This window comes from Trachypithecus francoisi, unplaced genomic scaffold (genome assembly GCF_009764315.1).
Source record: "Trachypithecus francoisi isolate TF-2019V2 unplaced genomic scaffold, Tfra_2.0 Lachesis_group10, whole genome shotgun sequence".
In the NCBI taxonomy this organism is placed as follows: domain Eukaryota; kingdom Metazoa; phylum Chordata; class Mammalia; order Primates; family Cercopithecidae; genus Trachypithecus; species Trachypithecus francoisi.
Genome location: NW_022681455.1, coordinates 107,408,978 through 107,424,464, shown reverse-complemented (window position 1 = coordinate 107,424,464; position 15,487 = coordinate 107,408,978). Strand labels below are relative to the sequence as shown.

The window sequence follows — 15,487 nt, the reverse complement described above, 5'->3', positions numbered from 1 at the left end:
TTTAGTAGAGACGGGGTTTCACCGTGTTAGCCAGGATGGTCTCGATCTCCTGACCTCATGATCCGCCCGTCTCGGCCTCCCAAAGTGCTGGGATTACAGGCTTGAGCCACCGCGCCCGGCCAGTTTTTGTTTTTTTTGAGACAGAGTTTCGCTCATGTTTCCCGGGCTGGAGTGCAGTGGCACGATCTCGGCTCACTGCAACCTCTGCCTCCTGGGTTCAAGGGATTCTCCTGCCTCAGCCTCCCAAGTAGCTGGGATTACAGGCAAGTGCCACCATGCCCGGTTAATTTTTGTATTTTTAGTAGAGATGGGGTTTCACCATGTTGGTCAGGCTGGTCTCAAACTCCTGACCTCAGGTGATCCACCCACTTCAGCCTCCCAAAGTGCTGGGATTACAGGTGTGGGCCACTGTGCCTAGCCACAAATTTGAATTTAGAATACTATCTTATCTATCCATTTTGACCAAGCCGCAGAATCAACAGAGATACAGTTATATATTTTTTAAAAATCTGGTGAGGCGTGGTGGCTCATGCCTCTAACGCTAGCACTTTGGGAAGCTGAGGTGGGAGGATTACTTGAGCTCAGGAGTTTGCAGCCTGGCCAACATGGCGAAACTCTGTCTCTACTAAAAATACAAAAAATTAGCTGTGTGTGGTGGTGCATGCCTGTAATCCCAGCTACTTGGTAGCAGAAGCACAAGACTCACTTCAACCTGGGAGGCAGACGTTGCAGTGAGCTGAGATTGTGCCACTGCACTTCAGCCTGGGCGACTGAGTGAGACTGTCTCAAAAAAAGAAAGAAAGAACATAAATCTAAATTATGCCAATATTATCAAAGTTTCTTACCTAAAATCATATACAATTTTAAGCACCAAAGCATACTTTCTTCAAAAGTTACATCCAAAATATTAAATGTTCAATTTCATTTTTCAGCTCATTTTGAGTCTCAATACTGAAATCTCTGTATAAAAGCAATAATACATGCTTTGAAAGACCTGACAAGTACCACTAACCTCCTCTCAAATCCCAGTGTCCTCAGGCAGTAGCCCATGTGCTTCAAGAAGTCCAATGACAGCAGGATAGTGGTCAGGGAGACAAGAGTTTAATCAGGAGGTGCTCCCCAGAATGTTCATGGAAAGAACTGATGATTCACAGTGGAAAAAAGCAAATGATAAATAAGCCTTTCTTCTTTCTCAATATTACTAACTAGAAAGCAGGAAAATCTATTAGGCAGAGAAAAACCAGATATGCCTGGAGACACAGGTAAGGAGTCTGTGTTCTCTCAGCTGTCTCACAAGTTAATGAATCAGATACATTTATGACCCATGCTAGGCTCCAAAGTAAGATTCAGGTACTCTGTATGCCAGTAAAGGCTTCAAGGGTACTCCAGGGTTTAGCTGGTATAAAGAATAAAGGACAAAGAAAATGTCAGACAACCAGCCTGGGCAACATAGCAAGATCATGTTTTTACCAAAAAAAATTTTTTGAATTATCTAGGCCTGGTGGTTCATGCTGTAGACCCAGCTACTTGGGAGGCTAAGAAGGGAGGGAACATTGGAGTCCAGGAGTTTGACAGTGAGTTATAATGATGCCACTGCACTCCAGCCTGGGCGACAAAGCAAGACCTTGTCTCAAAAAACAACAAAAAGTGAACGTCAGATAGAATCCTCAATTTTAGCAACCAACCCTCATGCTAGCAGAATGGAAGTGATTTACATTTTATTTTTAAGATCTAGGAGATAGGCTGGGTGCAGTGGCTCATGCCTATAATCCCAGCACTTTGGGAGGCCGAGGTGGGCAGATTGCTTGAGTCTAGGAGTTTGAGACCAGCCTGGACAACATGACAAAACTCTGTCTCTACAAAAAATTTTAAAAATTAGCCAGGCGTAGTGGTGCATAGTCCCAGCTCCTCGGGAGGTTGAGGCAGGAAGATTGTTTGAACCTCAGCTGCAGAGGTTGCAGTGAGCCAAGATCATGACATTGCACTCTAGTCTGGTGACAGGGAGACCCTGTCAAGAAGGAAAGAAGGAAGGAATGAAAGAAATAAAGAGAGAGAGAGAGAGGACTAAAAGATAAGATGGAATTTTTTTTTTTTTTTTTTGAGACGGAGTTTCGCTCTTGTTGCCCAGGCTGGAGTGCAATGCTGTGATCTCAGCTCACCGCAACCTCTACCTCCCAGGTTTAAGCGATTTTCCTGCCTCAGCCTCCTGAGTAGCTGGGATTACAGACATTCGCCACCACACCTGGCTAATTTTGTATTTTTAATAGAGATGGGGTTTCTCCACGTTGGTCAGGCTGGTCTGGAATTCCTGACCTCAGGTGATCCATCCGCCTCAGCCTCCCAAAGTGCTGGTATTACAGGCGTGACCCACCACACCCGGCCAAGAAGGAATATTAATGGTTTCAGAATAAAAGGATCAAGGCTTAAATATTCAAAAGAGAATTTCTTAGATGAAAACACATGACTAAACAGTTGCACTAAAAAATGTTCAGAGAAACACCACCAAATTAGAAGTATCCCAGCATTTGACTGAATGTCAGCTGGGACGTAGACAAAAAACAGGAAGCCAGACCTAGCTATTTGCTTTTCTTTTCAGTGGGTGGCATAAAGGGGTAAGCTGAGAAAAGGGATCAACAAATGTAGTTCAACTTAATTGAAGAATTCTGCCTGATGTAGTAGCAGCAAATAAAATTGTTGGTTTTGTGGGATTATATTTGTTTCCATTTAGGGACACATTTCCTGTTGTTTAAATGCCACAGCAACTCATGAGATGAAATTCATCTCCAAAAATGTATCCACATGACTGAATTTCCAAGTAAATACAAAGAGTCTACAGCCCACAGAAACCATTACAAATTATTTTTTATTTTTGCCCCAACTCCTATACTAAATATGGTCTAATGCTTGAGGACTAGCAATGGTGGTTTATCCCACAGTCTTGGGGCAAGTGTCCCATCTGATAAGTCACTTCTCCCTCCTCCCCACCACCTCTCAGGAAAGGATTCAGAGAACCTTGGTTAGAAACTGTTGTCCTTAAGCCTTTTGTGTTTTCACCTCTCCAAATAGAGGTTGAATCTTAAGTCTACCATCTGCTAAATAAACCTGTCCTGTCTAAACATCTATCACCACAGCTACCATATGCAATCGCATTTTCTCCTTTCCTGCAGCCATAGGAAGCAGGAACATGTGAAAGATTCTTTCAGGCCGGGCGCGGTGGCTCAAGCCTGTAATCCCAGCACTTTGGGAGGCCGAGACGGGCGGATCACAAGGTCAGGAGATCGAGACCACCCTGGCTAATACGGTGAAACCCCGTCTCTACTAAAGAATACAAAAAATTAGCCGGGCGACGAGGCGGGCGCCTGTAGTCCCAGCTACTTGGGAGGCGGAGGCAGGAGAATGGCGTAAACCCGGGAGGCGGAGCTTGCAGTGAGCTGAGATCCGGCCACCGCACTCCAGCCTGGGCGACAGAGCCAGACTCCGTCTCAAATAAAAAAAAAGATTCTTTCAGACAGTATTTTGTAGTTGGCAGGTGCAGGGTAAATAAGGGATTCAGCATAGCAGAGGTAGAAGGATTGTGTGGAATTGACAGAAGAATGTTTGAGAGGTATAATCAGAAAGTTTTAAATGCTGTGAATCAACCCCCAAAGGCTCAGCCCAGGAGGAAATTTTACTAATGCAGGAAAGGTCAGGAGTTAAGGCATAGACTAGTTACCTCCTAGCATGGCTCAAAGTTTCTGGAATGGGACTCAGTAGAGGGAACCAAAAGCTGCAACAGTAAATTCAGCTGGTCCAGAGGCATAGATCCTATCAGCTGAAAACCAAAACAAGTCATTCCAAGCATGCTTACAGTAGGCGTGTTTGCAAGCTTAAGGATTCAGTTTTAAAATAAACGAAAGCAGAACTAGAATATAGTATTACAAAATTTCTCACAAGCATAATCACACACAAAAAAGTTAGGATATTGCATAGAAAAGTGTACTGTAGTATGCTCTGTAAACCTAGGCCTTAGTAATTTAAATAAAAGACAAACAAATAAAATATCTCTTCATAGTCTAGAAGTCCATGATTGTGAATTCAGGAGAATTATCAAATTTGCAGATTTTTGTGGCAAGACCTCACAAGATCCTGAAGTTCTTTATTCTCAGAATCATGATTAAATTTACCCTTAGAAGGCTCAAGGCTGACACAGTTTCACATCTTTATCAAACGACTTGGGTTACATGAGCCCAAGCCAATTCTATAGACTTTATGCTCTGTCCTCTCTGCATATAAGACTTGATCAGACATACACGGACATGAAATCACTGCTATTTCACTGTTTTTTAAAGCTAGGCTGTTTGTTTCTTTCCTCCTGTTAGTCTATTTAGCAAATTAAACCTGCCTGCGCTTTTAATAGTAAGGTTTGGATAGCTAGTTTAAGAGTAAGTGAAACGTTTTAGAAGAGCATTTATGTTAACCTTGACAATAGGATGGGAGATTCTTAACCCCCCTTGTAATATGCACCGATTGATTCTGAGTTAAAATATACCACAGTGACAGTGATATCATCCCTGTACATCCTCGCCAAGTCCTCTGGCAATGTCAGCATCGCCGCCAGCCGCTCTGCCTCCATCTCCCCGTACTCATTGTTCCCGATTGCATGTCTGATCAGCCGCGTGGCTGCATTTTGGTCAGCCTCGTGGAGCCCGCTGGCTTTCCTCTGCAGCAGCAGGCTCTGCATTAGCCCCAAGTTGGCGGGTCTCTGGGCCAGGTCTGTCTTGTGCTGATCTGCCTCAGTCAGGTGCCCCACTACCAGCCTTACCACATCCTCATTGCTCAGCATGTCCCACAGGCCATCTGATGCCAGCACAAGGAACTTATCCTGGGGCCTCAGCCTGTGGTATGTGACCTCAGGCTCAGCAGTCAGGTAGGGTGGAGTGTAGTAGTGTGGGGGTGTGAACTGGTAAATGTTGAGGGCCTCAGTATTGAAGCCCCTCTCCAGAACGCTGCGCTGCAACTCTTTACTCCACTTCAGCTGAACATCCCCAAAAGCCCTGCAGGGGATGAGGACGCCCAGCAGCCTGTCCTCCATGATGATTGTCCTGTCCTCTGACTCAGGGTGCTCCCTCTTTAGCCGGGACAGCTCGGCCTGGTTCCAGGCATTGTGGTCACGGGTAAGGGGCAGACAAGACCACATGCCATTGTCCTCCTGGACACCAAGGATGGCTCGGCAGTCACCAGCATTTGCCACGTGCAAGTGAATTCCATCAACATGGGCCATGCAAGCTGTTGCCCCAGAGAAAGCAACCTGGAGTGACAGGTTCCTTGTCACCTCATCTTCCAGAGGGGCCTGGATTTCCAGCGAGATGTCAGAATCCAGTCTCTGGAAGGAGTACATTAATGCTTCTTCAATGCTTAGTCCCATTTCCATATGCAAGTCAAGCAGTTCCTGCCAATAGACACGGAGGTGGTCAAGATGCACGGATGTGACATCCTTGTAGATACTGTCCCCTGGGTGCTTGAGCCAATGCAGGATGGGCAGCAAGGGTTTCATGGTTTCCATAGCTCCCTCCATGTGCTCCAGGGTCTGGTGGGACATCAGGGACACTGCCACATAGTAGAAGAGCCTCTCACTCACTGCTTGGGCACATGCATGACCACCATGTCCATCGAAGATGCCAAACATCAGTCCATTGGTTTGCAGGCAGGAGGCTACACCTCGCCGGTCCTCCACTGGTGAATTGGCAGCCAGCTGGTTGCTCTCAAACCGCAACACTGAATTTGGAACTCTGCTTTCAAGGTCAAGAATCTTGTGGGCTGATTCGCCAGCTCGAAGCACTTCGTTTATCTGCTCAGGGCTGAGTTGCAAGTGAAAATCATCTTCCTCTGTTGATGTGTGTCTGTAGGCTTTGATCAGAGTGAAGCCACCACATGGGGAACTGTTTAGGGTGGGTGGCACCCGGGAAAAGAGCCTCCATTTTAATTTATTCCTATTTGAGACATACCTGGAGTATAAGCGTCTGCCCCCTTGCAGTGTGGCAATGCTGTTCCTTGTAGAATTTAAGATCCAGTAGGACACAGTACTTGACATTCTGAAACTATACCAGCAAATGTGTTCCTTCAGCAAAAAAAAGGATATTTTTAAACCTAAAAATTAAAAAGTTGAAGTTTCAAATTTAATTTCTTAAACATACTGACTTCTGAAAACATTTGCTAATATCCTGAACAAAAATGACTTAGAATAAACTATTTAAAATACACTAAACTCACTCCCACCAGCAGACTATAAGTGTTCATTTAAATATCTGCTTCGGGGGCCGGGCGTGGTGGCTCATGCCTGTAATCCTAGCATTTTGGGAGGCCAAGGTGTGTGGATAGCTTGATCCCATGAGTTCGAGACTAGCCTGGGCAACATGGTGAAACTCTGTCTCTCCAAAGAAATTTAAAAAAAAAAAAAAAAAATTGCCAGGCATGGTGGTGTGCACCTATAGTCACAGGTACTTGGGAGGCTGAGGTAGGAGAATCATCTGAGTCTGGGAAGTTGAGGATGCAGAAAGCAGTGATTGTGCCACTGCAGTCTAGCCTGGGCCTCTTGCTAGAGAGGGAGTGAGACCCTGTCTCGAAAAAAACAAAACCAAAAACAAACAAACAAATAAATAAATAAATAATCTGCTTCGGGCATAGTGGCTCATACCTATAACCCCAGCCACTCCAAAGGCTAAGGTGGGAGGATCACTTGAGCCTAGGAGTTCCGAGACCAGCCTGCACAACATAAGGGGACCTAGTTTCTACAAAAAATTTTCTTACAAATTAGCTGGGCATGGTGGCACACACCTATAGTCCCATTCACTTGGAAGGCTGAGGTGAGAGGATTGCTTAAGCCCTGGAGGTCAAGGCTGCAGTGAGCTGTGCGCTCCTGCCACTGCACTCCAGCCTGGGCGACAGAGCAAGACCCTGTCTCAAAAAATTAATTATATATATATATGTATTTCCCCACTAGTCTATAAACTCCATGACTCAAGCAACTATGGCTGCCTTACTCACCAATAGCTTTCCAGTGCCTGGACCTGTACCCGGCACACACTAAGTCTTCAAATACTGGCTAAATATGACATTTTCAGAGGCCCAATAGCACACTGGCTGTGATACTATCTTGTGTAGCATCAGACACACTGCTGATGAGGTAACACTCCAGTTATCTATTGGTGGAATGTGAATATTAGTCTTAGAAGGTTTTGTGAGAATTTAATAAAATATGACCCTTCTACTAAAAAAAAAAGTAGTTATTATTTTCATCATTAGGTACATACCCCTCTAGTCATTCTGTACTTTTTTTTTTTTGGAGATGGAGCCTGGCTCTGTGCCCAGGCTAGAGTGCAATGGTAAGATCATGGCTCACTGCAGCCTTGCCCTACTGGCCTCAAGGGATCCTCCTGCCTCAGCCTCCCAAGTAGCTGGGACTACAAGCATGTGCCATTATGCCCAGCTAATAGACAGGGTCTCCCTGTGTTGTCCAGGCTGGTCTCAAACTCCTGGGCTCAAGCGATCTTCTGCCCTTGGCCTCCCAAAGTGCTGAGATTATAGGTGGGAGCTACCGCACCCTGTCATTCCGTACATATTTTTGTAGAGTTGTAACCACAACTTTGAATCTGGTTTTCCTGATAAGAGTATTTTTTCACATCTGATGGCTACATTTTGGCATAAAGAATTGCAACTTACTTAACTATTCTCTACTGCTGGAGATTTAGAGGTTGTTTCCACTGCTTGCTCTTTATTAATATAAAATATCAAATTGGACTGGGCACAGTGGCTCATGCCTATAATCTCAGCATTTTGGGAGGCCAAGGTGAGAGGATCACTTGAGGTTAGGGAGTTTAAGACCACTCTGGGTGATACAGGAAGTGCCCCATCTCTACAAAAATTTTGAGATTAGCTGGGCATGGTGGTACCTGCCTGTAGTCCCAGCTACTCAGGAGGCTGAGGTGGGAGGATCGCTTGAGCCCAGGAGTTCAAGGCTTCAGTGAGCTATGATCACACCACTGCACTCCAGCCTGGGCGACAGAGCCGGATCTGTCTCTGAAAACAACAACAACAACAACAACAACAAAACCCCACCAAACTGTACTGCCTTATGCAGTAACCTTTTCTCTATTTAGGTTTTATCCTAGTTATTTCCCAAACAAGGAGTCAGTAGGTCCAAGGGTGTAGCCTCATTGCCAGACTGATTTCCAAAAGCTTCACATCTGCCTCCGCAAGGGGGTGACGAGTTTCCTAGTCCCTTCACTAGCCTCTGGTGGTACTTTTCCTTGGAATAAAATAAGTAAAATAGAAAAAAAAAAAAGAACAAAACCTTGACCCATTATAATGAGCTATTCTGCGGTTTCATGTATGAATCCTGCCCTCCGGATCTCGAGATCATTTGTCGGGATCTCAAGAGCTCCCAGGACTGAGGACCGTCCCCTCACTCCCCTACCCCTGCCAGCCCACCCCGCAGAAGTCGGGGCGGGGCGGTCGGTCCGGGAGCAGAGGGCGCCTGACGCTCTGGCCCTGCAGTCAAGGCAGACAGCGGTGCAGGGCGATCCACCGCAGCCGGGACGCAAACCATTTCACATCCTTAAAGAAAATAGACAGGTCCCAAGTTCAAATCTCTGACTACAGCCTCATCGCTAAGTGCATGGACTCCGGAGCCCACCAAAACCGATCTGCCTAGAACTCCGAGCGCCGCACCCCAGCTAGGTGTCCCCGGGCGACCCGCTTGGTGCCTCTGAGCCCCGGCTTGCCAGCCTGTAAAACAGGGGCGGGCAGTCGGGACACAGAGCTCCAAGGGGTGCTCGAAGGGCCAGAGCAGCTAGTGGGGTGCCCCGGCAGGTAGCCAAGGGTCCTCGGCGAGCCCGCGGGCCCACGTGGCGCGCGGACGTGAGTGGGGTGACCGTGGTCGTAGGCCCAGCTAGTCCCTCTCTGCCGCGGGCCCGGCCCCTCACCTCAGCTCTCCGCCCAGTCACCTGAGCCGGTGCCGCAGGCCGGGAGGGTCAGGCGCCGGCGAGGCCTGGCGGGGAAAGAGGTGTCCACATCCCCCGCTCGTTCCCTTCCCTACCTCGGACGCTTGCCCACTTTTCACCAGCTGGCGAGGCCACAGCCGCCTGCTCGGTCCGGTCAGTTCCGCGCCTGCGCACAGTGCCACAACTGCGGCCACCAGGTCCTCACCTCATCCAGGCAGTCCTTAGTCAGGACCCAGCTCCAGAAGGAAGCGCCCTCCCGCCAGCCCTGGTTGGCTCAATTGCGGAGGCGGGCCCTTGATGGACAGAGGTATTGCCCAATGGTTAAAGAGGATGAGAGGCAGGCAGAAAGGCGGGACCCGGGAGGGGCCAACACCGCCCCTTACCGCTGCCTGGGTGCTGAAAGTGTTCCAGCGCGGGGCTACGGGACCAGGCAATCACGTGCCTGAGATCGCCAGCTACGTGGCCGATCTGCACACCTCGAACCCAGCGGCCTCCCCAATTCCTCACCGTTGTTAGAACACCCCACTGCTTCCTCTCCATTTCGGTGTCGACCACTCCAGAACCCTCTCCTAAGCGCCACAGCCTGGTATCTAACCACCCGGACACCTGCCTCTGGAGGTCCCCAGGCGCCTCAAACGTAACTTCCCTCAAACTCATCTTCTGCCAAACTTGCTTTTTCTCTTCTCCCCTAACCCAGTAATGGACCCACCATCTGCTCAGAGACCCAAGCCAAACCCCTGACTTGAGTCTTGACTCCTTCCTCTCCCTCACCCTCTCTTTTCAATTATCTAATCCTGTAAATCAGATCTCCTAAATTTCTCTCCCCTCATCCATCCAGCGACGCAGCCACCCTATTCCAAGCCTCTCCCTTGGTTTTCCAGTTTTCCTTCCTCCACCTTTGACTTGGTCCTAACCCCAGAGCAGAACAGCCAGAATGACGCCCCTCCCCCTTTTTTTCGTGGTTGGAGGATAGAGACAAGGTCTTTCAATGTTGCCCAGGCTGGTCTCAAACTGCCGGGCTCAAGCGATCCTCCCACCTCAGCCTCCCCAAAGTGCTGGGATTACAGACGTGCGCCATCACGCCTGGCAGAATGACACTTCTAAAACTCAAATTCCAAGGCCGAGCGCCGCGGCTTCCGCCTGTAATCCCAGCACTTTCGGAGGCCGAGTTGGGCGGATCACCTGAAGTCAAGAGTTTGAGACCAGACTGGCCAATATGACAAAACCCTGTCTCTACTAAAAACACAAAAATTAGCTGGGAGTGGTGGCGCGTGCTTGTAGTCCCAGCTGCTCAGGACGCTGAGGCACGAGAATCATTTGAACCAGGGAGGTGGAAGTTGCACTGAGGCGAGATCACGCCACTGCACTCCAGCCTGGGAGACAGAGTGAGAGTCCGTCTCAAAAAAAAAAACAAAAACAAACCAAAAAACCCCTCAAATTCCTGCCCTAAAGTCTTTAGTGGTTTCCCACAAACCATTAAGCTTTGAACTGACCATTATATTGGTCTACTACTGACAATTAACCCAGTATGGCTGGCGGCTGATAGGTTGAGAGAGACAGAGAACCCCAACACCAGATAATCCCTCCGTCCCTTCTGGTCCTAACACTGTGGAATTCTGGTGATCACCTGCTTCCTTATAAATTATTTTAACAGAACTCTTGTAACTATGATAAGTCAGATGGAGTCCTTCCCTGGAGACAGAGAAAAATGGAAGACAACTAGAAAAAGCCACTTGGAGCCCTGAGAATGTGGTCTTCCAGAAGGAGGACACACTGGCTTACCTGGGGAGCCTGGCCAGCCCCCTGGACCCAAGGACGTGATCGCAATAAAACTGCTCCTGTCAGACTTGCCCTTGTACATTTATAGTTCCACTCACCCTTAGCCCTTTCCAGAAGTTCAAAGTCAGGATTTGCAATATCTGTCTTCCTGCATATTAAGAGGACTGTTTCAGACCCAAACTAAAAGTAAGTCTAAGGGTTTCTAATAAATGAGTGCAAGAGAATGCGAAAGCACACTTCCGCCCTCCCCCCAACCCCCCGCCCCTGCAGACAGGTCATATAGGGTCACAATGGGTTACCCTTCCGGACAGAGGCAGCAGTGTTTAATTATTCAATCTGCAGGCGTTATGGGTGCCCACAAGGTGTCAGGCCCTGGACTGACTGCTGAGACACGCAGATGGCTGCCCCCGCCACTTTCCTGAGAAAAATTACATCATTCCACCAAATCTGAAACCACTGAGTTTTTCTAAGTTACCACACACACCCACTTCCACAGTAAAAATGCACCCTGGAGGATTTTATGTGCACTGGAACTTTCATTTCAAGGCTATAACCAGTTCAGTCACCCTATATAGGATGGCCAGCCCAAGTCCCTCACTGGATCTCTCAAGCTTCCTTGTCCCAAGGTCTTATAAGCAAATACGAAGGAAAAGGATTACTTATCTCTCCTTCAAGAAAGGGAAAGCATAGCTCAATTGGCAGGGTTTTTTTTTTTAATTTTGTTTTTGTTTTGAGACGGAGTCACACTCTGTTACCCAGGCTGGAGTGCAATGGTGTGGTCTTAGCTCACTGCAACCTCTGCCTCCCTGGTTCAAGCAACTCTCCCGGCTCAGCCTCCCAAGTAGCTGGGACTACAGGCATGTGCCACCATACCTGGCTAATTTTTGTATTTTTAGTAGAGAGGGGGTTTCACTATGTTAGCCAGGCTGGTCTTGAACTCCTGACCCCGTGATCTGCCCGCCTTGGCCTCCCAAAGTGCTGGGATTACAGGCGTGAGCCACCGTGCCCAGCCATTCAATTGGCATTTTTAGAGAAAAGATGTAAAAATATTCAGCCTCACTCAAAGCCAAAGAAATGGCCAGGCATGGTGGCTCATGCCTGTAATCCCAACAATTTGGGAGGCCAAGGCAGGTCAGGAGTTCGAGACCAGCCTGGGCAACATGGTGAAACCCCCCTCTCTACAAAAAATACAAAAATTAAGCTGGGCACGGTGGCTCATGCCTGTAATCCCAGCACTTTGGGAGGCCAAGGTGGGCAGATCACTTGAGGTTGGGAGTTCGAGACCAGCCTGGCCAACAGAGTGAAACCCCTTCTCTACTAAAAATATAAAAAATTACCCAAGCATGGTAGTTCATGCCTGTAATTCCAGCTACAGGAGGCTGAGGCAGGATAATTGCTTGAACCTGGTAGGCAGAGGTTGCACTCCAGCTTGGATGACAGAGTAAGACTCCGCCTCAAAAAATAAAAATGAAAAAAAATTAGCTGGGCGTGGTGGTACGCATCTGTAGTCCCAGCTACTCAGGAGACTGAGGTGGGAGGATGGGAGGATGGCTTGAGCCTGGGAGGCAGAGGTTGCAGTGAGCCAAGATTGTGCCACTACACTCCAGCTTGGGCAAGAGAGCCAGACCCTGTCTCAAAATAATAATAATAATAATAAAGAAAAAAAGAAAAAGAAATGGTAATTAAATGAACCATTGTGGGGAAAAGAAAGAGAGATTAGACTGTTACTGTATCTATATAGAAAGAAGTAGACATAAGCGACTCCATTTTGTTCTGTATTTGAGATGCTGTTAATCTGTGACCCTACCCCCAACCTTGTCCTTGCAAGAGACATGTCCTGTGGTGACTCAAGGTTTAACGGATTTTGGGCTGTGCACGGTGTGCTTTGTTAAACAAGTGCCTGAAGGCAGTATGCTTGTGAAAAGTCATCACCATTCTCTTAATCTCAAGTACCCAGGGACACGTACACTGCCAAAGGTCGCAGGGACCTCTGCCTAGGAAAGCTAGGTATTGTCTAAGGTTTCTCCCCATGTGATAGTCTGAAATATGGCCTCGTGGGAAGGGAAAGACCTGATCGTTCCCCAGCCTGACATCTGTGAAGGGCCTGTGCTGAGGAGGACTAGTATAAGAGGAAAGAAGGCCTCTTGGCAGTTGAGATAGAGAAAAGCATCTGTCTCCTGCCCGTCCCTGGGCAATGGAACATCTCGGTGTAAAACCCGATTGTATGTTCTGTTTACTGAGAAAGGAGAAAACTGCCTTAGGGCTGAAGGTGGGACGTTCTAGTGGCAATGACGCTCTTTATGCACTGAAAAGGTTTATGGAGATGTTTGCATGTGCATATCAAGGCACAGCACTTTTCCTTAAACTTATTCATGTCACAGAGATCTTTATTCATATGTTTTACTGCTGACCTTCTCCCTATGATGATTGTATTATCCTGCCACTTCCCTTTTTCTAAGATGGTAAAGATAATGATCAGTAAATACTGAGGGAACTCAGAGACTGGTGCCGGCCCGGGTCCTCTGAATGCTGAGCGCCGGACCCCTGGGCCCACTTTTTCTTTCTCTATACTTTGTCTCTGTGTCTCATTTCTTTTCTCAAGTCTCTCGTTCCACCTAACAAGAAATGCCCACAGGTGTGGAGGGGCAGGCCACCCCTTCAACCATTGATTTTTGTCAGTCAACCTGGTAAATATTAAAACATGGTTTAAATACATAATGTTGGCAAGAGAGCATTGCCATCTTAGCAGGGAGTGTGATATGGTTTGGCTCTTTGTCCCCACCCAAATCTCGTCTCAAATTGTAATTCTCACATGTCAAGGGAGGGATATGATGGGAGGTGATTGGATCATGGGAGCGATTCCCCCTTGCTGTTTTCATAATAGTGAGTGAGTTCTCACGAGATCTTATTTATTTATTTATTTATCTATTGAGATAGAGTCTTGCTCTTGTTGTCCAGGTTGGAGTACACTGGCGAGATCTCAGCTCACTGCAACCTCTGCCTTCCAGGTTCAAGCAATTCTCCTGCCTCAGCCTCCCAAGTAGCTGGGATTACAGGTGCTCACCACCATCCCCAGCTAATTTTTTGTATTTTTAGCAGAGATGGGGGTTCACCGTGTTAGCCAGGATGGTCTCAATCTCCTGACCTCATGAAGATCTGATTGTTTATAAGTGACGGTTTCCCCTGTGCTCTTGCTTGCCCGTCACCATTTAAAAAGTGTCTTACTTCCCCATTTGTCTTCTGCCATGATTGTAAGTTTCCTGAGGCCTCCCCAGCCATGCGGAATTGTGAGTCAATTAAACCTCTTTCCTTTATAAATCACGCAGTCTCAGGTATGCTTTATAGCAGTGTGAAAATGGACTAATACAGAGCGTACATGGAGGCTACTCAATGGGCTTACCTTATACCTTCGATCCACTAATTCTACTTCTTTCAATTTATCCTAAAGAGACAAAGGTGAACATTACAAATTTTCTACAGTAAATATACATTACTCCATCTAGCATAACTTGTATAATGAGGGGAAAAAAAGCAAAACTATTTTTATTTTATTATTTATTTATTGACAGAGAATCTTGCTCTGCTGCCCAGGCTGGAGTACAGTGGTGCAATCTTGGCTCACTGCAACCTCCGCCTCCCGGGTTCAAGCAATTCTCCTGCATCAGCCTCCTGAGTAGCTGGGACTACAGACACATGCTGCCACGCCAGGCTAATTTTTTTTTTTTTTTTTTTTTTTTAGTAAAGACAGGGTTTCACCATTTTGCCCAGGCTGGTCTCGAACTCCAGAGCTCAGACAATCCGCCTGTCTCGGCCTCCCAAAGTGTTGGGATTACAGGCGTGAGCCACTGCGCCCGGGAGCGAAACTATTTTTAAAACAGCCAGGTGCATGAGAATCGCTTGAATACAGGAGGCAGAGGTTGCAGTGAGCTGAGATCACTCCAGCCTGGATGACAGAGCAAGACTCTGTCTCAAAAACAAAACAAAACAAAAACAAAACCACCCAGGTGAGTCACAGGGGTAGAGAAATGGTCCTCTTGGATGATTCCTGCAAAGTCCCCTGATTCCTCACCTATGCAGACAAGACTTTTTTTTTTTTTTTTTTTTGAGACAGGGTCTTGCTCTGTCACCCATACTGGAGTGCAGTGGCACAATCACAGCTCACTGCAGCTTCAACCTCCCAGGCTCAAGCAATCCGCCCACCTCAAGACCCACAAGTAACTGGGACTACAGGCAAACACCACCACACCTGGCTAATTTTTTTTTTTTTTTTTGTAGAGAGACTCCCACTGTGATGCCCAGGTGATCTTGAACTCCTGAGCTCAACTGATTGCTCACCTTGGCCTCCCAAAGTGCTGAGCTTACAGGCATAAGCCACTGTGCCTGGCTACAGAAAAGAGTTCTATGGAATGTTAGGAAAGCTGGATTTGAGGATGATCTTGTGTCAGGAAGACCTGAGATGGTGGCAGCCAGTTTCTCTCTCACTGTTAAAGCTGTAGCATCCGGCCACGCACAGTGTCGCATGCCTGTAATCTTAGCACTTTGGGAGGCTGAGGTGGGCGGATCACTTGAGACCAGGAGTTTGAGATCAGCCTCACCAACATGGTGAAACGCAGCCTCTACAAAAACACAAAAATTAGCCAAGTGAGTGTGGTGGTACATGCCTATAGTCCCAGCTACTTAGGAGGCTGAAGCACAAGAACTGATTGAACCCGGGAGGTGGAGGCTGCAGA

General features: G+C 47.4%; 1 protein-coding gene across 6 annotated transcripts; it reads right to left on the bottom strand.

Moving 5' to 3' along the window:
* Window positions 1–3,506: 3,506 nt before the first annotated feature.
* PDP2 (pyruvate dehyrogenase phosphatase catalytic subunit 2) lies at window positions 3,507–10,915 on the bottom strand. Of its 6 annotated transcripts, none has more exons than XM_033218711.1 (2): window positions 10,761–10,915; window positions 3,507–6,126 (listed from the first exon to the last, which is right to left on the bottom strand). In XM_033218711.1, the coding sequence occupies exons 1-2, from the start codon at window positions 10,837–10,839 to the stop codon at window positions 4,481–4,483; spliced, it is 1,725 nt and encodes a 574-aa protein (XP_033074602.1). In that variant the 5' UTR covers window positions 10,840–10,915; the 3' UTR covers window positions 3,507–4,480. The 6 variants fall into 6 exon arrangements, with proteins under 6 accessions (XP_033074602.1, XP_033074603.1, XP_033074604.1 ...); XM_033218712.1 differs by lacking the exon at window positions 10,761–10,915 and adding an exon at window positions 9,074–9,281; XM_033218713.1 differs by lacking the exon at window positions 10,761–10,915 and adding an exon at window positions 8,961–9,225.
* Window positions 10,916–15,487: the final 4,572 nt, after the last annotated feature.

What these genes read in the sequence shown, in the direction of transcription:
- PDP2 (XM_033218711.1), bottom strand. Translation starts at nt 10,839, where the DNA reads ATGTACAAGGGCAAGTCTGACAGGAGCAGTTTTATTGCGATCACGTCC. An exon ending in GGGCTGGCCAGGCTCCCCAG is followed by an intron (nt 6,127 to 10,760) that starts GTAAGCCAGTGT and finishes TTTAATTTTTAG; the next exon opens with GTTTAAAAATATCCTTTTTT.